We start from the raw sequence: 26,763 nt of genomic DNA on the forward strand, positions 1-26,763 counted from the left end.
AACTATTTCTAACTGCAGATAATATGCTCCTATACATAGAAAATCCCAAAGAACCTACAAGAAAGCTACTAGAGCTAATAAACAAATTCAGCAAAGTTTCAGGGTACAACATCAAAATGCAAAAATCATTCGTTTCTATAAATGAGCAATGAACGATCCTCAAAGGAAATTAAGAAAGAAGTTCTATTTATAATAGTATGTAAAAGAAAAATACTTCAGAATAAATCTACCCAAGTAGGTAAAAGACTTGTACACTGAAAAACTATAAAATATTACTGAAAAAAAATAAGGAAGATATAAATTAATGGAAAAATATTCTATGTTCATGGATAGGAAGACTTAACATTGTTAAAATGTCAGTACTACCCAAAGCAATCTACAAATTCAACACAATACCTATCAAAATTCCAACAACCTTTTTTGCAGAACTGGAAAATCATATCCTCACATTTATATGGAATTACAAGGGATCTTGAATAGCCAAAACAATCTTGAAAAAGAAGAATAAAGTTGGAGCGCTCACATGTCTCAACTTTGAAACTTACTACAAAGCTACAGTAATTAAAACAGTATGGTACTGCCATAAGAAGAGACATATAGACCAATGGAATAGACTAGAAACCCGAGAAATAAACCCTCATATATATGGCCAATGGATTTTTGAAAAAAGTGCCAAGACCATTCAATAGAGGAAGGACAGTGTTTTCAACAATTGATGCTGGGAGAACTGGATATCCACTTGCAAAAGAAAGAAGTTAGACCCTCACCTTACACTATATACAAAAAAGTGATTAAAACAGATCAAAGACCTAAACTTAAGAGATAAAACCAAAAAAATCTTAGAAGAAACATTGGGAAAAATCTTCATGTCATTGGACTTGGCAACAATTTCAAGAAGATGATACTAAAAGCATAGACAACAAAAGAAAAAATAGATAAATTGAACTTCATAAAAATTAAAAACTTTTATGTATCAAGGGACACTCTCAAAAAAGTGAAATGACAAACTAAGAATGAGACAAAATATTTACAGATCGTGTATCTGACAAGTGATTAATACCTAGAAGATACAAATAAGTCCTACAATTTAACAACAAGCAACCCAATTCAAAAATGGGCAAATGGCCTAAGTAAACAATTTTCCAAATAAGACATACAAATGGCCAATAAATACATGAGATAATACTCAACATCACTAGTCATTAGAGAATGCAAATCAAACCACATTAAGATACCACTGCACACCTACTAGTGTGGCTATAATCAAGAAAACGGAAAGTAACATGTGTTAGAATGCAGTGAAATTAGAACCTTTGTATATTGCTGGTAGGAATGTAAAATGGTACAGTCACTGTGGAAATGGTTTGGTGGTTCCTCAAAAGTTAAATATAGAACTAACCCAGCAATTCCACTCATAGGCATATATCCAAAAGAATTGAAAGCAGGAACTGGAACAGATATCTGTACGTCAATGTTCATAGCAGCATTACTCACAATAGCCAAAAGGTGGAAACAACCCAGGTGTTCATCAATAAATGAATGGATAAGCGAAATGTGGCATATACAATGGAATACAATTCAACCATAAAAAGGGATAAAAGTTTGATATATGCTACATGGATGGACCTTGAAAGCATGATCCTTAGCAAGATAAGTCAGACACAGAAGAACAAGTATTGTATGGTTCCACTTATATGAAGTACCTAGAAGAGGCAAATTCATAGAGAGAAAGCAGAACAGAGGTTACCAGGAGGCAGGAGGAAGGGGAAGGGGGGATTTATTGCTTAATGGGTACAGAGTATACATTGGGGATGATGAAAAAGTTTTGAGGATAGATAGTGGTGATGGGTACACACAGCACTGTGAATATATTTAATGCCACTGAATTGTACACTTACCAACAACGATACATATTATGTTATATTCATTTTAACCACAATTTTTTAAAAGCATGTTTTACAAAGTTTCATAAACACCAAGTGATTTGCTCCAAGCCATACAACTAGTAAGAGGCAAAGCCAACATTCACTCTCAATTTTTAAATCTCCATGACAACAAAAGACAGAGTATGTTAGCTGCCCAGCATTCAAACAAAATCTAATTGTTTTGATTCCCTAGGCTCTCTCCAGAAGCTCACCTTCTAAGACCAATCAAAAAGAAGAGTAATCTACTTTGCCTTCAATTTGATATGAAATCTCCATTACCATCAGATAGTCTCTCGCTTCTGCCTTTAGCCCAGAAAGGTGAGAAAATAGTGTCCCACACACTGACACACTAGCCGTGACTAAGAAAGCAGGCTCTGGGGTCGCATTCATATCCCGGCTCCACAATTACACTCTGACCTTAGGCAGGGAACTTAACCTCAGATGGGCCAGTTTCCTCATCTGTGAGATAGGGATATCATATAAGTACTTATCGCATAAAGTTGTTAATCAAATTAATTAACACATGCAAAGAAAGCACTTAGAACAGATCTTGGCACACGGTAGAAAAAGAAGGCTTCTACCTCCTTCTCCTCCTTGCCCCTTTCCTCTTCCTCCTTTCTCTTCTTGTATCAACATTATTAACACTGAGACTCTGCAAATTACCTGTGAAACAGTCATTTGCATGTTACTTTGCCCACTGCAAAGCCAGACATCTCCAAATAAGACATCGTGAATTCTCAGGGTGAAGTTCTTCCTTCCAAGAATCTGCTGTGCCATCACTTCATAAGGTCCACCAGGCTTCACAGGATCCAGTACCACCATCCAGCTATTAGAGTGTGCTGAAATAATAATAAGGCTCCAAGAATTAATCAATCAATCAACTAAAGTGAAATTAAAACCCAATCCTATCATGCATCAGACTCATTTGTGGCGATTCCCAGCTTCTGTGATGAACTGGATTCAAAGCTATGAAGATTGGCCAAATTTCAGACAGGTCAACAGAAATAACAAAAGCAGCAGCGTAGCTATCTTTAATCTGTACCATTCCCTCCTTATTTTTAATCAAAGCATTTACAAGAAAAATAAATCACCCAGTTATAATCCTAAACGAGGACAGACAAAAATACAGAGATTAAAATTCAAGGGAGTTTAATACAAAAACGTAAAATAGAAATTCTTCCTATACCATCCAACTATCAATATTAACCTAATCCTAATCTAACAGATTTACCCAGTGCCCCAAACTAACTTGTAAGTATCCAATCAAATGTGAGCACAGGTTAGAGAAAATCACTTATCATCTGAAACTGACTTGATGGTATCATCCTTGTCATCAACCCCCCAACTCCTCCCCCTGTTGCTCTCAGGGATTAATACCACCAGTGGTTCTGGGCTCTCCTATCAACAGTTAAACAGGTGACACATAAAGTAGTAGGAGGCACATAAATTAATCTCTCTTTGAAGAAGATATTGAGACTTGCCCAATTAATTATTTTCACAGAGTTATCCACCAGACTTAAGGTTTTTGAATGCAGTTTGGGAGATGAAAAGCTATCCAAGACCCTATTTCAGAAATTCATAGCATATTCCTTAGGAACCACCCCCCTACCACCTTCCCACCTCTCACCCACGCACACCACCACCGCTGCCAACATCATACTCGGAAACTTAAGAAAAATATCTTCCAAGTGGCAAAATTATGCCTAAGAGAACCAAACAACAGGAACAAAGTTGAAGAAACGAGAGGGAGAAAATAGACAAAATAGAGAGATGATTGTTTTAAAATAAATATTCTTGGACTTCCCTGGTGGCGCAGTGGTTAAGAATCCGCCTGCCAATGCAGGAAACACGGGTTCGAGCCATGGTCTGGGAAGATACCACATGCCACGGAGCAACTAAGCCCGCGCGCCACAACTACTGAGCCTGCGCTCTAGAGCCTGTGAGCCACAACTGCTGAGCCCGTGAGCCACAACTACTGAAGCCCATGTGCCTAGAGCCCGTGCTCCACAACAAGAAGCCACCACAATGAGAAGCCCGCGCACCACAACGAAGAGTAGCCCCCACTCGCCACAACTAGAGAAAGCCCATGTGCAGCAACGAAGACCCAATGCAGCCAAAAATAAATAAATAAAATAAATAAACTTTTAAGAAAAGAAATTTATTAAAAATATAAATATTCTTGGCATAATGCTGAAGAATATGGACTGATTTATAATTTGTGTCCATCGGATCAACGTAAATTCAAAGGGAAAGAATCGCAAGAGCTGGAAACGAGGCATCCTAAGGTTATTACACCAACCAGAAAAAATTAATTATAAAAAAACTAGCCAAGTGCCTACTTGTGCCAGACACTGTGCTAAGTTCCTCTTAATCAGTAAGAGCTAAGAAGAGAAGTCCAGCCTCACGGCAGGAGATTGGTAAAGGCTCAAACCATAAAGGATTGCTCAGAGTCCTGTGGGAAACATCCAAAACCCTCAGGCATCAGTGAAAGGGCACAGGTCGCTCCTCTCAGAAGCACAGCTGACTGAGCCTGCTACTCCCACCCCTGCGAGGTCAATTAAGCCCAGGACTAAATGTTCGCTATTGCTTTTAACACCACCCATAGTCACAGACATCAACATATTAAATGCAGAATTCACCTAAAGCAGAAAAATCACTGTTTTGGAAACAGTGGGCAGCTAGTACAGATTGTGTCGCACAGGTGTGATGTGCTCCGTATGGCTCTCTCGTCTGAGCAGGCAGACTCTCCAATCTGTCCCAACCACAGCCTTGCCAATGTCTTTCCAGACTTCTTGCACTGACGTTGCTTACTGGAGCTCTGTCCTCCTGCCACCAACATTACTCATTTGTGATGATGAGGTCAATCCCTAGAAAACCCAGGACAGGACTATTTTTGAGCCTTCTACTACTGTGCAAGCTATTCCTAGTCACTGCTGTTAATTAGGTATTTACATTTAGTCTCCATCCAGGCAATATGGCTGGTGTGGAAAAGCGCCTTCACCAGAGCTTCCGAAAAGCTTTGCTGCCCAGCAAGAAAAAGACAAAGAAGGAAAGGGGGGGATGTTGGGGCAAAACAGGGCAACACCATCCTACACCTGGAGGATGAGCTCCCTCTAGAGCCTAAAGCGTCTGAAGAGAGCTAGGCATGGAGATCTGAGCCTTGTTCCCCAGGACTGCTCCCCCGCAGGAAACTGCTCCACTTCCACCAAGACTTCCTTCTGTTCTAGTCCTCGAGTTCCTTTAGTTTCTAGCTCTTTTCCTCTCCCACTTCATAAGAGAAAAACTCTGACACGAGAATGAGTGTTAAGTAAAGTTAACTGCCACGCAAGGCAGGGGAAACCAGCTCCACTACAGAGGGGTTATTAATGGTCAAAGTAACTCAGAAATAATTTGTTTAAAACAATGTGGATTTACTGCCATGTAAGTATCAATATATACAGAGGAGAGCGGCCCTTGTGAAGACTGTTTCTTAGACTCAAGGCAAGGGTGGGACGTTTCACAAGGAGAATTATTTAGGCCTTGGCCTGTCCGTTAAGGACCAGTTGGTGAAAGTGGAGCTGACCACAGGCCAGTGACGTCCAGTTATAGATTTCAGAAACTGTGTTGACCCACCAAGTCCATTAGGTTGAGTCCAAGCAATAAAATTGAGTGATGGGACTTCCCTGGTGGCACAGTGGTTAAGCATCCGCCTGCCCACGCAGGGTACACGGGTTCGAGCCCTGGTCCAGGAAGATCCCACATGCCGCGGAGCAACTAAGCCCGTGCGCCACAACTTCTGAGCCTGCGCTCTAGAGCCCGCGAGCCACAACTACTGAGCCTGTGTGCTACAACTACTGAAGCACGTGCGCCTACAGCCCATGCTCCACAACAAGAAAAGCCACCGTAATGAGAAGCCTGTGTACCGCAACAAAGAGTAGCCCCCGCTCACCACAACTAGAGAAAGCCTGTGAGCAGCAACAAAGACCCAATGCTGCCAAACATAGATAAATAAATAGATAAATATTTTTTTAAAATTGAGTGACAAACCACAAAGAGTTAAAGTTCACCATCCAGCTGGCTTTTGCTGAGCTGGATGGGCTTTCTGAGCAACACTTGCTCTGGTTCCTTCCTCTGGGCCCCAATCACTTGCTATCTTGTGACATCTCTTACCAATCCGGGCTCATGTTTCTGTAAATGCTCATTTTTGTTGCATTCAAACCTCTGCTTCCTCCCGTTCTTTCTTCTATCTAGGAAGATTCATGCCCTTCCTTCATTGTACAGCCACTGAGAGCGTTTACCAGGTGCCAGGCACTCCATCAAGTAAATGGCAGAGAGCAAACCCCAGTCCTCCTGGGTTATACTGACAAGAAAGCCACGCAAACTGACTGGGGCTTTGTGTTTTCCTGCCCAATGGTTAGTGTATCTGGTGGCCTATTTCTCACTGTCCTTCTTCTCTTCCTCTTCCAGCCATGAGCATAAGTAAAGAACTCTCTCCATGTTCTCTCCATCTCCCTGACCAACCCCACCTCAAAATGGAATAAACAATCAAAGACAAAAAATTAAAAGAATTTGTCTAGAGACATGATTAGTCATGAAGTAGTACATCTTGCTATATTTTCTCTGCTATTCACATCAGATGTTAATTGTTTTTCAGGTTATTGTGCCAAATCTCAGAAACCAAGAAGAGAAAAAGGAAAATTATCCCACAACCTTTTCCTTCCCAAGAGAGAAAACCTAGAGCTGGAAGCAGCCCTAATCACCTCTTCCCCCACAGAAGCCTGGCACTTCACCAGCTACAAACGAGTCCACTGGTTTGTGGAAGTGACCTGGAGCTAAAGAAGGCCTTACTGCCCAAACCGCCCCTGCCTGACCTGTATTATTCTGTATAAAGTTCATCTCCACCACCACCAAATATGAATGTAAAAAAAAAAAAGCTTAACTATTTTTCTATCAATAAAACTGTTGATGCAAGTTACTTAAACTATAGCTTGCTATGGCAGACACACCCTAAGGGGACCCCCAGTGAGTCACACTCTTGTATAGTCCCTCTGCTCAAGTGCAGGCAGAATATATGATTTGCTTCCAATCAACAGAAAATGGCAAATGGGATAAGATGCCATTCTCATGATTAAGTTACATTACATGGAAAAGATGAAGGGGTCTTGCAGATATAATTAAAATCCCTAATCAGTTGACTTTAAATTAATCCAAAGGGAGATTATCCTGGGTGGGCCTGACCTAAATAAGGTGAGCCCTTTAAATAGGGTCTAGCGGTCAGAGATTTGAAGAAGCAGAAATGCTGCCATGAATTCTACAGGCACAAGGAAATGAATCTGCCAGCAACCTAAGGGTGCTTGGAAGCCAATCATTCCCTAGTCGAGCCTCTGGATGAGAATATAGCCCAGCCGACACCTTGATTTCAGCTTTCTGAAACTCTGAGTAGAGAATCCAGATAAATGATGGTCAGGCTTCAGATCTACAGAAATTGTAAGATAGTAAAAGTGTGTTTGTTTTAAGCGCCTATGTTTGTGGTAACTTATTATGTGGCATAGAAAACTAGCACGCACGCTAACACTGCAACCAGGAGATCTTTAATTTTCTAAGAGGTTTAGGCCTTTTGTATTTTCTATTTACCTCAATCATGACAAATTCAGGCAGATACACCTTCAGTTTATCACCTACATATGCATCCCCCATGTGTGTCAAAGTGAGAGGATATAGACTATTTGCCCCAATTTTACTCCTTGTGTCTGAGAGAATCATCATGCATCACTTGACAACATGGCTTGAACAGGCCCAGAACCTGACCATATTCCAAGTCATCCCTCAGGTTTTAATTTTCCCAATGCTTAAGTGTCAGTCTGCTGGACAAAAACCTTTACGTTGTTAAATTCCACTTTGCTGTGGGCACCTAGGGGATTATAGGTAATAAATACTAACAGAGATAGAGAGTCTGGCTGAAAATCCCAGAGTCATCATCAAAATTTAAATAGAAGTCAACCCTTCAATATGCCCTATAGTATCTCCTTTGAGAAACATTTTCTTCGCTGCCCTGTGAAATTTCTTACATGTCTATCTCTTTTATTCCAAATAACATTTTATCCATTTTTCTTCATGGGCAGGACAGAGCACGCTGTCCACTGAAGTAGGTTTGTGGATCTGTATAAACCACAGTACCTTTCTTCTCTCCCAAGCCAGTGTGGAGAGCCTAACAAATAGATCTACCCGCCACCCCACCAATAACAATCTCTTTTCCTGTAAAATTACCTCAAGAGTCCACGAATCACTTGGCTCCCTTAAGTTGCTGCTGGATATTTTAACTCCAAATGAAGCATCACTTTGCAGTGAAGAAACTGAAGTATTACTTGAACCTACATTGCTAAATGTGAAAGGACAGCATGAGACAGTGAGTTCTTGGAGGGTGGGCACATTCTTCTTTGTATTTTCTAGGGTTGCTAGCTCAGTGTTTTATACATAATAAGCCTTCGGTTGATGTTTACAGAATTGAACTCAAAATAAGTGAGCAGGTTCACTATCACCGTAAAGGAGAAGAGGGGCTCATCCACTAATTATTACCTTTTATTCCTTCTCATCACCACCTACCCTCTTGTCTCGTCTCTGGACACTCCAAATATTGGCCCTGCAACAGCCATGAAGGGGAAAAAACTAAAAATAATGCATAAGAATATTTTTAAAAACTGAAATGCTATGTATTATGTGCTTTCTCTATTTCTACGACACTGTACAGTCTCTGTCTCCTAAATATTTACTGGTAATGCTATTTTTTAGCACTAAGGAAAAGAAATCCTATTTATTGTTTTTAAACAATTACATCAATTCTTTAGATCTCTAAATCAATGTCTTTTTACTGAGAGTACCACTATCTGTACTCCGTACTGCTCATTTCTGAGATGGACACAACACAAAAAGAAAAAAGAAAGCACTGCTAGTCTCCTGAATTCTTCATTTTCGGTGTATCCTACAAGTCACCAATAGCATTTAAATCTAACAGAGAACAACTTCTCAATCAGCTTAAGCTTCCCTTTCAGGTCTCTGAATTTCACCCAATAAGCTTCTTACCTTAAAAAGACTTAAAACCCAAGAACTAGAAGCACTTACCTTGCATCTATGCCTGGTACTTAGTATTTCTTAATGTTTGCTGAATGGAAATGAATTATTAAAAGTCTGCACCAGCATCTGGATCGCTCTGGATTGGATATCAGTCCCGTATATTGACAAAACAAATCAGGTAATCCTTGCTTTCAGGGGCCAATAAAATTTCCACAAGCTTCGCTGTCACATATATATTCAAGTCCCTATCAAACCACCAGCCTCCACCTTAACTCCACCCCCGCAGAGAAGCCTCCTCACCTGACTCTCACCTCAACATCCCATAGCTCCCTAGTTACCTCTAACTAAGATACAACCAGGTCTCCACTTGACCCAGCCCTGAACACACCTTCCTGCATCCAGTAACTCTGAGCTCCTCCCCACGTTATCTTATACATCTTTATCTCTCTCTCTCTCTTTTTTTTTTTTTTTACATCTTTATCTCTTCTAGACACAGACTCCTTTTAGGACGTCTCTGCTGTGAAGCCTGCTAACTGCTAATTCTCACCTATTTGAGAATTAGCCACTATTTGGGGTCAAGCCTTCAATGTCTATTGCCTAAATATCATAACAGCCTGCTAACAGGTCCCACCACCTGTAGTCTCATGCATCTCCAATCCTTCTTCCACAGTGGTGCCACAGTAATCTTTCTAAGATACAGATTGGACTGTGTTATTTTGCTGCTTAAAATCCATCTATCCAAAGTACAGTGTACGCTCCATAGCAACGACAAACTAGCCTCCCTACGTTTCCAACCTTATCTCCTGCCATCCACCACCGGTCACACACCCCAGTGGTCCAGAAAAGCCAACCTGCCTGTTATTCCTCCAGTGACCCAGGCTCACTCACGCCTCCATGCCTTTGCCCAGGCTATTCCCTCTACCTGGCTCGCCCTGCTCACCTTTCAAAATAAGCCTTAGACTAAGTTAATTTTCCCTCTTAAGCACTCCCATAGCACTCTATACTTCCCAATTGTGGCATTTACTACACTTAACTGTAACTGCTTCTTATTTTTCTGTCTCTCCTCAAATCCATAAGCTTCATTAGGGGAGAGACCACATCTGCTTTGCTCATCACTGCATAACCAGTACCTGGCACGGTATCTGGCACTCAGTAGGCACTCAGTAAATATTTGAGTGACTGACTAAACATTATAATAATAATAGTAACAAAAATAACAACAGCTAACACTTCTTCAGTACTTATTGTGTGCCAGGCACTGTTTTAAGTACGTTAGATATGTTAATTCATTTAACCCTCACAATAATCCTAAATATTATTATTATCACTGCTATACAAATAAAGAAATTATGACACAGAGATGTTAAATTACATGTTCAAGGTTATATAGCCATTAAGCGACAGAGTCAGGGTCTGAATGGGGACGGTGAATTCCAGAGCCTAGGTTCTTAACCCCTCCTCAATACTACCTCTCTTTTATATATGATTCAGTTCAAATGTCACCTTCAGTGGAAACCTTCCCTTACCATCCAATCTGAGTTAGATGTTTCTCTTCTGTATCCCATGATACCCCATATCCACCTCCACCAGAGCACCTATCACACTGCACTACATGGCTTGGTGTCTGTCTATTCCCATTATTCCATGAGCTCCTTGAGGACAGGGACTTTGACTTGGTCTTATTTTTCTTTGTATCCTCAGTGCACATGGTAAATACTCAAAGAACTTTTATGGATGGATCGATGGATGGATCGATGGATGGATGGATAACCTGAGCTGGACTATTAGGATTCATTTTCAGATCATCCAGCAGGTGGCAGAAGAAGACAAAAGCTGAGCGGAGGATGGCCTGTCTTACCTTTCACACTGGTCACTTTCTTCATGATGGTTTCCTGATCTTGGCACAGAGTCACTGTCACTGTGGCTCCGGATACTCCATAGCCCCAAATCACTGCCCCTGCAGGCTCCTTCTGCAGCACCATGTAATTATCGATGTAGGAAGCAAAGCGAAAACCAACATCTAAAAAATTTAGCAAACACTTAGGAGAGCATCGTTGGAGAGATTCATCACCAGATTGAATCTGGTTAAATGGCAAGGAACATACAGTCTTAATACATGAGAATTTGAAGATAACCAGTCCTTTTAATTTTCTAAAGTGAGAGCTTATTCCTCCTAATTAGCTAAGCAACATAACAAGAACAGTTTCCAGCAATATGCATCACAGTACAAGATGACCAATAAGGAAAACTCAAAAAGCCTAGGGCAACCCATTTACCACAAGCCTCCTCCCTTTCAAAGCTCTTCATCTTCCTTTGCTCTAAGGTTTGGCCCAAACGCTTGACTCTCTCCCCCCAAAATCACCAAAATGCTCTTTTTATGCACCTCACAGACGGTATTCATGAGAAAAATAAACCACTTCCTTTCCCTACTTCCCATTACCACTCCCACTCCTCATAGCTGGGAATAAAGAAGGCTGCCTCTCTTCAACACAGCCTTTTCTAAACTTTTCCCCCCTCTTTATCTCCCCCTTTCCATCCTCTCAGTGTCAATTTCCCTCAATAATTCTCCTTATCGTGTTTTTTGACAACCCACTGAAAATTCTAAATAAACATTTATGAATATCTGCAACAAGTCTGCTTCCTTCTAAGGTAAATTCAGATAAATTAAGATGCAAAAAATAAGGTCAGTGAAAGACAGAAGGTCAAAGTGTCTGAACAAAAGGTCTTTTGTTGCAATTCACCCATTTCACAAGCTAAATTATACAAAAAGAGAACGAGCACTTGAAACTGTGGATTCTATTCTAGACAGTCACTAACAAGACTGAATAAGAATTCACTTTAACTATATCATTCCTATTTTTAACATCCAGCCTATATCGAAGTATTTTATTAATAACAAGCATCTATCCAAATTATCTCAGTGGGTTCCTCATCAAAACTTCATCAGGGGGAAAAAAAACTTTTTAAAGTTATATCCCAATTTGTCTGAACAAAACAGACAAAACTCCCTAGAAGAAAATAATTAACAAAATTAAGATTTTTTTAAAGGGTTTTAAACAAAAATGATTGGCAGGAAAGAGAATCAGAACTAACAAAGTTGACATTTTCCCCCCTGGAAGCTACAATGATGACAGCCCCTTAGGCTATACTTAACAGGGCAGCACAGCTAATGGGGTCTCCTACACAGACTTGGTGGCCTATTTTTCCTGCACTTCGAATAACAACCCAGTCCCTAGACATCCTCAGCTCTCTCTTAGGAGTTTGTTCCATCATAAAACCTACATGACAATCAAAGATCATCCGGAAGACCCACTGGGCTGGAGATGCACAGCTACCAGGAGCAAAACGCTCTAAGAAGAGACTACAACAGCCCAGAATTGCATAAGCACGTTGGAGGGAAGGGAAGAGGCGCATGTGTGGGAAGGCCTTGTCTTGGGTAAGTGTTTTATATGGAACAAAACCTGATAAACCAAAGGCCTAAGAGCTGAGCAGAAAGAGGATGGGGTGGGGAAGGGATTGAAGAAAACTGGCTGCCACAGGCATGAACCCAGGCAAATAAGGGGCTCTGGAGGTGTGCAGCCACCTTCTCAAATGTTGGGGAAAATACTTTTCCCAGTCAGTCTGTTTTCGACAACACACATTCACCGAACCTCTTTGTGCATGGCTCTATTCTGAGTTAAAGAATTTTAGAGGTGGAAAAAATCTTTTACACCCTGGGGTATAATCACGTTATTTACTGATCAACAGACTGAGACCCAAGTAGATTAGGTAATTTTTTAAAATAGCTTGCGCATTAATTCATTCAACAAACACTTAAAGATGCCTACTGTGTGCCAGGCACGATTTTAAGCATTGAGGATGTAACAGTGAAAGAAAGAAAAAAAAAGCAGGCAAAAATCCTTGCCAGCAGGGAGCTTACATTCTACTGGGAAGAGTAACTGTGTCAGGCAGAAAGCTAAACACAGTACAGATGTTAAACTTCTTTGGCCTCAAATCACATAGGTAGTTTAAGACAGGACAAGAAATCAAGCCACCTGATTCCAAAGTCACTGCAATTTCCACTCTGCCACAGTTAGATCCTGGTGGTAAATCACAGACAAGTCATATTCCCTGTTCTTATAAAGCTCACATTCCAAGCTGATAAGAATAGACAGTGGAACATTACCAAGGAATTGAGCAATGGACAAAACAGGAGAACAAGAAAGGAGGTGGGACTGGTAATTGTTTTTGTCAAATAAAAGACACAACATTTGATTTTTTTTTAGGTCTTCAATGTTTCCTTTGGGTGTTGGAGTAGAAAAACAGGAATTAGTGTTCTGGGAAGTTAAAAGTAGACTGACAAAATTAGGACAGTGGTTACCTCTGGTGAGGAACTGGTGGATGCACTAGGGAGGAATATCCATGGAGTCTCAATAAAACTGGCAACGTTCTAGTTCTTAAGCTGGGTGAAGCGCCTCTGGGTGTTCATTTTATCATTGCTACATACATGTTTGCACATTTCAACTATTACGTGATAAACATGAGCACAGGGGGAATGATTTGAAGGAAAGAAGTCAGGATATGCAACCAAATAAGGGAAGAAAATTTAGAGCATTAATAAATTAAAAAATAAAGTCATTGTTAATGAAGGTGATGTAACAATATGACCCAAAGGCAAAGATAAAATAGTGATGTTAAAGTTAACAGCCTTTAACAGAAAAATTAATAGAATAAGGGCCCTATTCTCTTCTTTCCCTTCTCCCCACCTCATATACTGGACTCAAAGGTCACTGAGTGGGGATGACTCAGGAAATGATATAAACTGCTGCTAGTTTTCACTTTTGTTAAACCCTGAAAAACCACTTAAGGCCTGCGGTTTGTCTGCATCTGGGTACTTTGCAGGTTCTTAGGTAGTGCAGTCATTTTTCTACACTCTGTTCTCCCACCTCAACTTTCATTTCTTTTCTGTGACCCAGCATCCAGTCTGGGGTATTCAAATGACACGATATGACCTGGACAATAGTCAAAGTGAGTCATCCTCCTCCCCAATGCCATGCATATTATCCCACCACCAGTGTCTGCGAGCTGCAGCAGGAATCAAAGCTGAGTCTTACATACTCTGAGCTAGTGAGGGGGTTGTATGCCTTAGCCCTAATCACCACTTAAACTAGGAAAATTTAATTCCCCCAAGCAACCCAGCCTGAAGCAAACCCTCCCCAGGGGCACCACTGAGGGGGCTGCACTGAAATGTTTTGGATGACTCAGTCACCAGTTTCCAAATATTATCTAACTAGTTTCGCCCCCTCCCCTTCGAGTTCCCCTGCAATTATTCAGACACTGAGGGCCTCGGTCTGGGCACATTTGGGCCTCCCCTCCTTAGATAAACCCAACTCTCCCGCTGCCCCACATGCTGCAACATAGGGGCGATGGAAGGGAGTGGAGAAAGCGGACAGGCCGGGGCTCCTGCCCAGCGGACACCCGCAACCGAGGCCCGGGTGGTGGAACCCGGCTCCTACCCGGAGTTCCTTCCCGGAGCTAGAGAGAAGGGCGCGGGGGGCGGTCCTGCGGAGGACGCGGTATCTCGGAGCCCGCGCAGGCTGACGGACGGGCAGGGGTCGGGCCGAGCCCGGCCGCCTCACCTGCACTTGCGTCGGCCCTTAGGAGTAACGGCAGCACGAGCCCAAACACAAATCCCGGCGCGACCATGTTTGTGAGGAGCCCTCACCACAGCGAAGGCCTCGGGGCGGGGACGCCATCGGGGGCGGGGCAGTGGGCGGGGCCTGCTCAGGGCGGAAAAGGCCTGACTCCGCCCTTCCCAGGCCGTTCAGTCCGCGAAGCTGTCCGCGGCCTCCGGGAGGGCCCGTGCCTCTCCTCGGCCGCCGTAGTTGAATGGAAAAAACAAAACAAAACACGGTTTCCCGGCAACGAGAAAACACAACCTGAACCATCAGCTCCAGCTCTGAGAGACCTAAGAGGTGAGGCGGTTTACCGCATTTCCTTTCGGAAATCGAGACCTCGCCGTTTCCCTTCGCCTCTCGTATTCTCTCAGGATCCCCGCCGCATTCCGGGAAGCCTAGGGCAGACTGGGAGCCAAGCAGCGAGTCCGAAATCCCAGATCCTCGCCGTGCCGCCCCCGACTAGACCTGTGTTCCCCCTCCGACCGCCCTCCACTCCCCACGTTTGTTCAGAGTCTTTTCCTTTTCACAACCCTAGAATGACTCAATGCCTCATTTCCTGTTCCCTCAAAATAAGAAGGAAAAACTCTATAGATTCGGCCTCATTAAACCGACTAGTCCCCCACCTAGACCCCTACCACGGCTTCCGGCCTTATTCGGCATTGATACTCTCACAAACGGGCCAGGTCCCTGAGTGTTGTTTGCAGACTCAGTAGCCCATCCCGCTGCTTAGCAGCTATCCTTATCTGACCCTTGTATTCCAAGACAGGAAGCGAAGACCGGGTCGAGACAAAACCAGAAAATGTAAGCATCCCCAAACTTTGCAGGCTGGAACTGCAAAATCATGACCTTGCCCCAGCCGCTCTGTCCCCACTGCCCCTTCCAGAGTATACAGATGCTTCAACGAGGCATTGTAGGTCATGCTTCAGAAGTGGAAGCTAAGGGAACGACTAAGTGTGAAACTTAATTCACTCGACAAATTAATTTCTATAACAAGGACTAGTTTTTTTTTCTCTCTTTTTTAAATTTTAGACCTTAAACAGGGTCTTTTCGGCAATTTAAGATGAATTTTTAACAATCATTCTCTCTAAATTCTTGTGGGATAGGAAAAATTACCATTTTAGAGACAAAGAGGGAGGAAATTATTTTTAAAAAATAATTTCACCTATTAAATATTTTTAATATTCTAATAATGGAAAAATTCAAAACTCTTTGGAAGAAATGGATGGACTTGAGCTGTGTTGGGGGAAAAAAGGACTGAAGTCCAGAAATTTGGAGTCTCAGAAGTAATTTGTTGTCATAGTTGTGATTATATAAGTAAAATTAGACAAATTTAAAGACAGTACTCTTTAATGAATCTCTAGGTACAATAGGCAGTTCCTCCCAAGGAGATGTCGATTCCATTCTCCAGCACCCACTACCGAATTCCACAAGGATTTGGGAATCTTCTTGAAGGGCTCACACGCGAGATTCTGAGGGAGCAACCGGACAATATACCAGCTTTTGCAGCAGCATATTTTGAAAATCTTCTAGAGAAAAGAGGGAGTAAGCTTTTTTAAAATCGGCATTTTTTTAAAAATAAGAGACTAAGCATTTGATTATGGTGAGACCTGCTTAAGACCATTCCTATTCCACAGAAAGCCTTTATGGGGCAGGTATCTTCAACTAACAGTTCTTGCTATTTGAAACAGCATGTGCCTTTTTGACAGGCTCTCTTAAATCACATTATTTCACATTATTGAAGATTACTGTTTATCACTCAGACCCTCTTCTTTGTATTTCTCATGGACACGTGGGGTGGAAGGGGGCTCAAGAGAGCACCCACTGTAGCTGTCTGTTTTCCAACATGCTGTTCCCATGCCTCCCAGGCAGTTGACTGTCTATTCTTCTTGGGAGGAGAGTTTATGGTTTTCTTTACATTTTGACTCTTTTTACTTGAAAGTATTATTAAGTGTTGTAAAAAAATAATTCTGTACTCCTTAGATTCAATAAGTTGGTATTCACAGGGGTATATGAAACTGTTCCTCAATAAAGGCACAGAGAAAAACTGCTTTGAAAAGTGAACTTCCAGCTTGGGAAGGTAATTTATATTCTTTTTCTATATTTCCAAGGTCCCATCCTGTCCAGAGACTAAGATTCCTGCCAACAGTGACTCTTTGGTTGAGAGCTAAAGCAGAGTTTCTTCACTTCCATAAATAAAATTTCCAAATTCCCAGCCTTGACAGTTCATGACAATCAAGACCTGACCCACTGGTCAAAATGAGAATTATTACAGCTATAAGTTTCTATTAAAAACCCTGACTAGAACAACCATTTTGTTTAAGCTGTCATCATTACTTTTGATTACAGTATTCCAACAGAGTAGTAAAGATGACTAGAGATAGTCACAAGCAAATAAACATTCCATTTTTAATCATTTTACAATTTATTGTTACTTGAGGAAGCAACCCAAATATTCATCATAGAGGATTTTTTGAATAAACTTGAGTACATCTACACTACTGATTAATGTATAGCTGTAAACAAACGAACGAAAATGGAACGAGGAAGATCTCTATGATGTTATGCAGCGACCCTCAGGATATATTAAGTGAAAAAAGTAAGGTGGAAAAAATGTATTTAGTATGCTACCAATTATCTAACAAAGAGGTGTTGATATGAATACATAACTGTTCATTTATATTTTTTAAATGGAAGAATAAATCTTTAAAAAATTAACATTTACCTCTAAAAAGAAAAAGCAAAAAAACATTTACCTCTAGCAGAAGAAGGAACAGAGAGCAGAGGGAACAGGATAGAAGCTAGACTTGTCTGAATACATCTTAAATTCAAAATCATATATGTTTCACATAGTTATAAAATAGAATTAAATTTTTTAATTGTTAAGCAATTTCTAAATTTAGAAGCAAAGTGAAACAAATGAACCTAACTAGTATTAAATGGGTAACATAACCGCACAAAAAAGAATTATTTCAAGAGACTTTATAACACAGTACTTTGTGCATTCCTGGTGGATATAGCCTAAAAATAAAATGAAGTTTTAAAAAGAAATCTTAAATTGTTTTCAGTCATCACTGAAAATAATGATATTTAATAATATTATAGTACAGTTATTCTGTAATTTTTATATATTGTAGAACATAGCAAATAAGTAACTATCCTACTGTTATTAGGAATAGGATTTTTAGTGTAAGAAAAATGACATACAAATATAAAAATGAAAGAAGTTGATAAAATCCCGTAATTCTAAATTTGAATTGAAAAATATCATCAGACCTCATGATATATTTTCTCTTTGAAAAGTGAAAGTATTACTTTCTAGCTCTCTATATTTTTTAAAGGCCTCAAAACAATGACCAACCCAGTACCAGTGAGCACCTAGTCCCTAGACTTTGGCCTCCAGCTACCATCTTCCAGGAACCAGAGCTTCTTGGAGAACTAACCAATCCCATAAACTGGGTAGGAAATATGCAAGATGAGCCTCAACACCTTGCCATACCAGAAAATAAGAAAACTATCAAAGATTATGAGTTGTTTCCAAAGGACTCAGGAACATCTGAGCACCTGAATAAGCCCCTACTGGCCAATTTTGGACAATTAGAGCATCAATAAGATTAATAAATGCAGTGGATTGAAATTCGTTCAATTTGTTAAATATTCATTAGTTCATAATTATTTACTAAAAAAAAAAGAACCAAGAAAACTCTTTGAGAGGATCCTAAGGAACCAACTGATTAATCTGAAAACCGGTAAATAAAGGAAAAGAATCAAACGTTTAACCTGCCTTTTATGTAAGAACTGTATTTCAGGGTAACCAAACAGAGAAAGTATTTTTTATTGAGTACTCCAGAAATAAAGAAGTAATGATCAAATTAGAACATTGCCATTTTGCAACCCTAAAGAAATGATCTGAGCAGTCATCATCAATGGGCCCATAAGAATTGTATAAAGAGAAACAACCAGATATTATATATCTCCTGGCAGAATTATACCGCACTACTTATGAAGTATCCTTGGGGAAAAAAACCTCAAACCTGAATCAGATAAGACATATAGATCTAACTAGCAATCTACAGGAAATTCAAAGGCAGAGGAACTTGGTAAAAAATCATAGTGGGAATGAAATCAGATATCTAAACTGTGGAAAACTCCAAAGGAAAAATGACTCAATTTCCTCAACAAATAAATTGCAAGGAAAAAAATGTGGGCTGGGAGGTAGTGTTTCAATTATAAGAGATTTAAAAGACATAACAAAAGGCTCTGTGTGCCCGTTGTTTGGGTCCTGATTTGAACTAATCAGCAGTAAAAAAATAAATAAACAAAAATATATTAGATAATGGGAGAAATTTGGATAGTTGATGATATTAAGGAATTATTGTTAGTAGTTTTAGGTGTGATAATGGTATTGTGGCTTTATATCTTAGAGACTATACTGAAGCAAGTATTTGTAGATAAGATAGTAGGATGCCTGGGATTGGCTTGAAAATCAGAAGGAAGGGCAGGAAAGTGAGTGAAGTTACAAATAAAATAAGATCAATCATGAGATTATAATTGTTGAATCTGAGTAATGTGCTCATGGAAATTTGTTATTATTCTCTCTACTTTCTAAGTCTGAAATTCTTCATAATGAAAAGTTAAAGAAAAATTCTGTTTAAATACTTCTATGTCAACTGACTACATAATATGCCTAATTTTTAAAAACTTCTCCCATCCTTCACTTTTCCAAACTTCCTTACTATTTAACATTTATTTTTGTTACATTTTCCCCCATGTTTGCTAATACATAATAAGTTTCCATAATTATATAACGATAAATTTCTATACTTATATTTAAGTATTAGCATTTGTTCTCTGTCTCTCCCATTTTACTGTAAACTCTGAAAGCAGCAATTAGGTTTTTTAACTGCCTTTCTAAATATCCTCAAGGGTTCATCTAATGTTTAATTCATCATCATATATTTAATAATCACTGGTTATATCTACAGCAGTAGGCTGTGTACAGCGTCAATAGAATTTTTGACTGGCAGTAAAGGACCTATAATTTGAAAAAGAAAACATTTTATGTTACTAGTCTACATTTACTTTAATGATCTCAAAGTAAGTCTGAAATTATTATATTTTTGTTATTTAGAAACCAACTTTGATCCAGCAGAATGGGGGACTAAGGTAGATGACCGCTTCTATAACAACCATGCATTCAAGGTATGGTCCCGTGAAGCTATTGGATTTGGTTAATTCTTCTCCCTGTCTCCGATACAGAGATTATTGGGATCTCCCAAAATCATGAATATTGTGAGAAGCATCACAAATATCTTATGAACCTTTTTGATTGTGCTGTTCTTTCTGGCAAGAAATTCTTTTCTAAGGTATCTGCATCGTGTACAGTACTTAGCTTAAATTTAAAGATGATCAACAGGAAGCACGTACTTGAAAGTGAAAGAATAATTACTTTCATTTGTTGTTCCAATGTTATTGAGTATCACAGTGCTTATCAATAGCAGATACCCAATAAATATTGGTTGAATTAATGGATGATATTTCATAAAATAAAGCGCTGTTTGTCCAATTATTTCATTATCATTGATGTCTTACAAAAGACTGATTAGAATTAAAGATGGTAATGGTATAGAGTCTTCACTATTAAGCCAATCTGTTCAGAGAAAGAATCTATCTTCTCTTTAGCAGCATTCTCAGAACCAGTCTTTCTCAACCAAGAAGCCTCAAAATAATTAAGCCCTAAGCCAAAGGCATCCGTTGCACATAAGGAATCAATGTCTCTTCTTTGTATCTAGAATGATTCTATTTATGTACCATCCTGTGGAAAATTGAGAAAAATAATCACTTCAAGAATTCTGTGTTCTATGATCCCAATGAGGAACACCGGTTGAGAAAGGCTGTGTGTGATCCAGCGTCATTGCCTCCAACTGGCAACTTGGTGGAAATTCAATCTCCGGCTCTACCCCAGGTAGAGGTTAAATTTTAACAAGATCCACACAGTAACTTGTAGGTACATTAAAGTCTGAGAAGCAGTACTCTAAGCAAGTATGATAATACATTAGCCATGAAGTAGCAGCAAATATTAGAATTAAAAGGAGTTAACAAAGGTCAAATTCTGATGGTGTTGCACAGTAGATTTTGGGGATTTCCTGAGGAAATCCCCCTGTCACTTATTCCATGAATTCAAAAGTGAAGTTCCATCCATCTGTGCCTGCTAGATATGGGGGTGTTCTGTTTATTTCCATTTAACTAGATTCTCTGTGTTCATGTTTTATTGAAATCAAAGGAATAATGTTGAAAAATTTAAAAACTTATTCATATAGCAATTTTAGAGTGGTTTTTCTTCTCTTTTGAATTCTAAAGGCTTTATTTGATTAGCTTATATGTGCTTAAATTTATGTTTTATGAATTAAAGAAGCTCTTCCCATAAGGTTTTGAATTAACCATGCTTCTATTCTGGAGTAATATTTCAGTAACCATGTCAAAATAGATGGAGCTGGTTTCCCTTTTTTTCTATTTAAATCCTTCCCTACAGCAAAACTTACTTCTTTGACTCAGTTTTTAATCTACAAACATCATTAAAAAGTCAACTTGACCTCATACTATGGAATATAATAGCATTTATTTCATTCCTGTTTGAGAAACTATTGGCACCTCTTTTTTATTCCTTGTTCAGGATTCATTACAGCATCATATCAACTTTTAGTATAAGACAATAGTTTGTTTTTAATATAAAACAATATTATACACATTCCAAAAACAAAAGATCAAACTTTTTTTAACCAATTCCTTGGTCTTTAATATTTGTTTATGCATATTCCCTTGAGAGTTTTCTTTTATCCCTTTTCCCAACCTACTTTCCTTGTTAAAAAATATGTTTAATTCCCACCACTTATCAATAACTTAAAGTAATATTAAATTACCTTTAAGCAGTTTGATCCAAGACTTTACTGTTTTGGAAATATTGTCTATTTGGCCCTCTCCCCTCTAGGAGCAAGAACCACTGGAGAAATGTGAGCCTGGAAAAGAAAAGTCTCAGACATCTATGAAAGAGGTGACAGCCTTAGTAAGTTGTATTTTCCATGTACTATTGGATTCCTACAAAGAATGACATCCCTCAATTTAAAATTATCCTCCAAATATGAATCCAGTCTGTTATCCATATTGCTAAAATCATGATTTTGCTTTTTAGATAACTAGCACCAGTGATATACTAACTGGTGGATCAGTTTTAGCCATGCCTCTTATAAAGGAAAACTCATTCTTCCCCTTAAAAATAAAATCTTATTTTCCAAGATTATGGAAGAAGACTATGGATGGGAAAATCTCCCCAAGGGGAAGAACAGACAAAAATCACAGCCTCAGTCTTTTTTTAAAATTTTTTTATTGAGGCATAGTTGCTTTACAATGTTGTGTTAGTTTCTGCTGTACAGTGAAGTGAATCAGCTATGCGTATACACATAGCCCCTCTTTTTTGGATTTCCATCCCATTTAGGTCACCACAGAGCATTGAGTAGAGTTCCCTGTGCTATACAGCAGGTTCTCATTAGTTATCTATTTTATACACAGCGGTATATATATGTCAATCCCAATCTCCCAATTCATCCCACCCCTTCCCCCCACTGGTGTCCATACATTTGTTCTCCACGTCTGTGTCTCTATTTCTGCTTTGCAAATAGGTTCATCTGTACCATTTTTCTTGATTCCACATGTATGTGTTAATATACAATATTGGTTTTTCTCTTTCTGTCTTACTTCACTCTGTATGACAGTCTCTAGGTACATCCACGTCTCTACAAATGACCCAATTTTGTTCCTTTTTATGGCTGAGCAATATTCCATTGTATATATGTACCACATCTTCTTTATCCATTCATCTGTCAATGGACATTTAGGTTGCTTTCATGTCCTGGCTATTGTAAATAGTGCTGCAGTGAATATTGGGGGTGCATGTGTCTTTTTGAATTATGGTTTTCTCAGGGTATACAGCCTCAGTCTTCATCCTTCAGATTCAACTTCCACTTCAGGAACTTTTCACTAATTGATGCTGTCATCACCACACAGTGGTAAAGGTTCAGACATAACAAAAGGAAGCTCATGGGGAATTGCATACAGCCAAATAAAATGGCTTTACACAATGAGTCCTACTCATCTTCCATGCATTTCGCTCTACAAAAATGACTTCCTGCCTGACAGCCTACATCCAAGCAACAGTGGGTTAGGCTCGGTCCACTCTCAAAGATGCCTGTATTCAGTGGTGTGCTAAAGCCAGCTCTTAAGAGACAGTCGTGCACATATGTACACAACCCCATGTTCAATAATATCACTTTGATAGCTTGAAATCAGCCACAGTGGGAGTATTAAGATCATGATAAATACTACAAATCAGGACCAATTTTTTTTTCTGGAGAGCCAGTTTTTAAACGTTTACCAACATGTCACTGCCTATATGCTTCATAGTCCAGATTCAAGAGGACCAAGCCTAGTGAGAAAGAAGAACTCACAGTCTACAGTGTTGAAGGCCAAACTTCTGAGTTTCTTTTCATGTATTAATGTCCCAGTTAGTTACCCAATAATTGACACCCAAAAAGGGCAATCCCCCTCCAGGAATACCTTACTTCCTACCCAGTGGGTCATAAGTTTACCTTATAACCTTTATAAGTCATCTCAGAATTATATCAGTGCAACTCAGCCTAACATTAGCATAAGATGCAGTGGGAGGTCAGGAAAGAAGGAAGGTAGTGTCATTTCCTTACATCTTTAATAGGTGCCCTTACACAGGTTTTTATGATTTTGAATTGAGAGCCCATTGATTTCCAACTTCAGCATAATTCATTTGCCCACATTAGGGCATCATCTCGGAGGATTTTATACCAATCTGTTTGCATATTAAAGTTTAAGAGCTAGGGGCTTCCCTGGTGGCACAGTGGTTGAGAGTCCGCCTGCCGATGCAGGGGACGCGGGTTCGTGCCCCGGTCCGGGAAGATCCCACATGCCGCGGAGCGGCTGGGCCCGTGAGCCATGGCCGCTGAGCCTGCGCGTCCGGAGCCTATGCTCTGCAACGGGAGAGGCCACAACAGTGAGAGGCCCGCGTACCGCAAAAAATAAATAAATAAATAAATAAAAATAAAGTTTAAGAGATAGATTTGCCTCTTTGTCATGGGGGGAGGGGGTGGTTGAACAACCCAAAGGTCCATTAGTAGGAGAATGAGCAAATAAATCAAAATATATCAGTACAATGGACTACAATGGTATCATAAAAAAAAAAAAAAGGAATAGGCAGAATTATATACTGAATAACATAAAAAAAAGGAAAAAGGGAACCAAGATACATTGTTACCTGGGAAAAGTAGCTGCAGGACATTGTGATCAGCATAATCTCATGTTTTTAATAAAAAGGCAAATATATACCCATATGAATACATTTGTATATAGAGAAGTTTTAGAAGGATATATATACTCAATCCATAATGATGGGTTACCTTTTAGGTATAGGATTTGGGAAGATGGAGAAAACTTCCACTACCAGTGGTATTTAAGTTTTTAAATGTATATGTATCACTTTTTTAATTTAAAAAATATATTAAAAGCTATATATCTATTGACCTGTACACTTAAGATCTGTGCATTTCACTATCTGTAAATTATACCTAAATGTTTTTTAAAAAGGAAGCTGTGTACAAAAATTCAACCGACCATCTTAAAACTGATTTTATTGGACTAAATGGATTCCTCTTTGGCATTTCACTTTAAATGTATGATTTTAATTAGCTAATCATTGAGAAATTAAAAATAATCCATTTTGTGTAATCATGATTATTTTGAAACAGCACATTTACTATTCTTCTTAGCATTTTTTTTTTTTTTTTTTTTTTTTTTGCGGTACGCAGGCCTCTCACTGTTGTGGCCTCTCCCATTGCGGAGCACAGGCTCCGGACGCGCAGGCTCAGCGGCCATGGCTCATGGGTCCAGCCGCTCCGCGGCATGTGGGATCTGCCCGGACTCGGGCACAAACCCGTGTCCCCTGCATCGGCAGGCGGACTCTCAACCACTGCGCCACCAGGGAAGCCCCTTCTTGGCATTTTTACCCTGCTTCAAGGATTCCCACTTATTTTCCCCAAAAAAATGTTAAATAGGAAGCTGTTGAATAGGAACTGTTTTGCGGGGAAGAAGTTGGCAATGATCTTTCATTGCAGAGACATATCAAAGAGTGACAAAACAAGATGTCTAATATTTTGGCATTCACCGTTTGGTACATATACAACGTGATGATATATAAAATTCCTTCAGGAAGCAACCCATCTCAATTGTTACATCCCTAAGTTGATTAAGTTTATACACTTATTTTTATAGCATCAAAATACGAGATGCTTAAGAAGTCTTTTACTTTTTCTCCTCTCTGAGAATGAATCTTCTGAAAAAGACAAGGACATGGAGGAAAATGCTGCTCTCAAAATCCAAGCAGCCTTCCGGGGACACTTAGCCAGAGAGAAGGTAAAGAAAATGAAATCGAGTGATCTTCAAGAAAAAACAGAGGAAAACGAGTGAGGAGACTGGCTTTACCCCCCAGAAAACACGAAAAAATCCAAATCCATCAACCTTGTTGTGACTGTCTTATTTTTTTTCTTAATAAGTGAGATTTGAGGTAGTGAAATAACATTTGTTGCTGTTGTGAAAATCTGTCGCGAGCATGTGTTTAATAAACATGCCATTGAACGCATGCCTCTTGAAGACTTCTCTGAGATCATGAGTCTTATTTATACTTCTCCCAAGTCTGTGTCTAGAGACCCTTGGATTTAGAGTTACAAAGCTGGAGTATCTGAGTTTTCAGAGATCTCAGAGGCTGTGTGATTTAACCATTATCTAATGAATAACTCCTCTCTATCACATCCCTGAAAAATAGTCCTTTGGCTCCTCTTTCACTCCCAGTAGTCGAGAATTCCACTGCTTTTCAAGGATAGTCCATTTAGTTTTTGAATAACTCAAATTATTAGAAGATAAGTTGAGTCAAAAATCTGTCTCCCTGTAAGTTTCACCCATTGGTTTTCATTTGTCACGTATGCAATCTTTTATTGAAAAAAATGCATTGCGCACAATTCACGTGCTGGGATTTAGTAGTAAATATCCGCTCTTACACTCGTGCAGCTCTTGACAGTTTTCTTTTTTTTTTTTTTATTGTCTTGCTCTCCAGAACCACACAGAATAAGACTAATGCATAACATTTGCAAAAAAACAAAAGTTATCATAACATCATAAATGCTCTCTTCTTTAGCTAAAACTTCCCAAGTTTCTTTAATGTGTAAATGATAATACCTATTTCACAAACTCAGGAGCCTATGTCTTTTTTTTTTTTTTTCAATGAACCATTCAAGCTGCTGGTGCCTTATTTTTAGAAAGTTCAGTTTTCCCTTTTTGAGGCTTCCCCTCCCTAGAATATCCAAGAAACTGCAGGGTTCATGTCTTAGACCAAAAGATGCAGTTCCCTTCCCAAAACAAAATGGAGAGAAAGTGGAGTCTTAACATTTAACTAATGTTGTTGCCGTCTATGAGCAGCAGACTGAGGTAATGTCCTGGCTGGTTAATATTCCTGTCTGCACCACAGTGGATGTCCCAGGCTTTGGTTCTAGGGTGAGACCTCTCTTAGTTCATAGTCACACAGCCATTATTCCCCAAAGCTCAATAACATGCTTGGGCGGCTCAGACTTGAAGAGCTTCTAAAACCAGCCGTATGTTATGCACATCAACTGCATACACTGAGATCCTTGTCTTAAGCTCAGACATTCTCTTTTTGCAAAGCAGAAAGGTACCCCATTTGAGTTACCCGATTGCCCTTTCCTATCAGAGCCTTTATTAGGCTCTACAACAGAAGTTCACCCAAGTGATCTTCTCCACCCAAATACAGACGACTTATGCCAATGATTTCCAGGTTGTGACATTCATCCTCTGATCTCCACTCACCTCCAGGCAGCCATCCCTCTTCCAAGGTCTTACTGCCAATAGAGAGCTATGTGCTAGCTAAACACAAGTCTCTAATACCCAATGGACCCTTTCCACCCATCCTTAACCCCCTTCTCCCAGGCTTAGAGAGAAAAAATTTAACTGTCTTCCAGGATTCTAGCTCTTCATTCCCTCATTCC

The 26,763-nt window shown here is 39.6% G+C and overlaps 2 protein-coding genes across 6 annotated transcripts in view; one reads left to right on the plus strand and one right to left on the minus strand.

Annotated features, from left to right (window-relative positions):
- Positions 1-15,668, minus strand: part of SIAE (sialic acid acetylesterase) — a 37,835-nt gene extending 22,167 nt beyond the window's left edge. For 2 of the 4 annotated variants that reach the window (XM_022560217.2, XM_089915744.1), the window contains exons 1-3: positions 14,594-15,668; positions 10,834-10,995; positions 2,589-2,764 (exon numbers count right to left, since the gene is read on the minus strand). In XM_022560217.2, coding sequence (XP_022415925.2) covers positions 2,589-2,764; positions 10,834-10,995; positions 14,594-14,660 — 405 coding nt within the window. In that variant the 5' untranslated portion in view covers positions 14,661-15,668. Of the gene's footprint in view, positions 1-2,588; positions 2,765-8,171; positions 10,762-10,833; positions 10,996-14,593 lie in introns of those variants that run through there. The other 2 variants (XM_022560211.2, XM_022560214.2) reach the window with 2 other exon arrangements.
- On the plus strand, positions 14,391-26,534 carry SPA17 (sperm autoantigenic protein 17). 2 transcript variants are annotated; one of them, XM_089915745.1, is made up of 4 exons: positions 14,391-14,929; positions 19,761-19,831; positions 21,618-21,692; positions 25,031-26,534. In XM_089915745.1, the coding sequence occupies exons 1-4, from the start codon at positions 14,659-14,661 to the stop codon at positions 25,172-25,174; spliced, it is 561 nt and encodes a 186-aa protein (XP_089771871.1). In that variant the 5' UTR covers positions 14,391-14,658; the 3' UTR covers positions 25,175-26,534. The 2 variants fall into 2 exon arrangements, with proteins under 2 accessions (XP_089771871.1, XP_089771873.1); XM_089915747.1 differs by having other exon boundaries at positions 14,841-16,174.
- Positions 26,535-26,763: the final 229 nt, after the last annotated feature.

Source organism: Delphinapterus leucas, chromosome 7 (assembly GCF_059928025.1).
Source record: "Delphinapterus leucas isolate spDelLeu-1000000601 "Yukka" chromosome 7, BTC_Dleu_Yukka2, whole genome shotgun sequence".
Lineage (NCBI taxonomy): Eukaryota > Metazoa > Chordata > Mammalia > Artiodactyla > Monodontidae > Delphinapterus > Delphinapterus leucas.

Excerpts from the sequence above, each read along its gene's own strand:
- SPA17 (XM_089915745.1), top strand. The coding sequence starts at position 14,659 with ATGTTTGTGAGGAGCCCTCACCACAGCGAAGGCCTCGGGGCGGGGACG. Across the intron at positions 14,930-19,760 it reads AGCTCTGAGAGACCTAAGAG|AAACCAACTTTGATCCAGCA; the intron begins GTGAGGCGGTTT and ends TTTGTTATTTAG. Across the intron at positions 19,832-21,617 it reads ATAACAACCATGCATTCAAG|GAGCAAGAACCACTGGAGAA; the intron begins GTATGGTCCCGT and ends TCTCCCCTCTAG.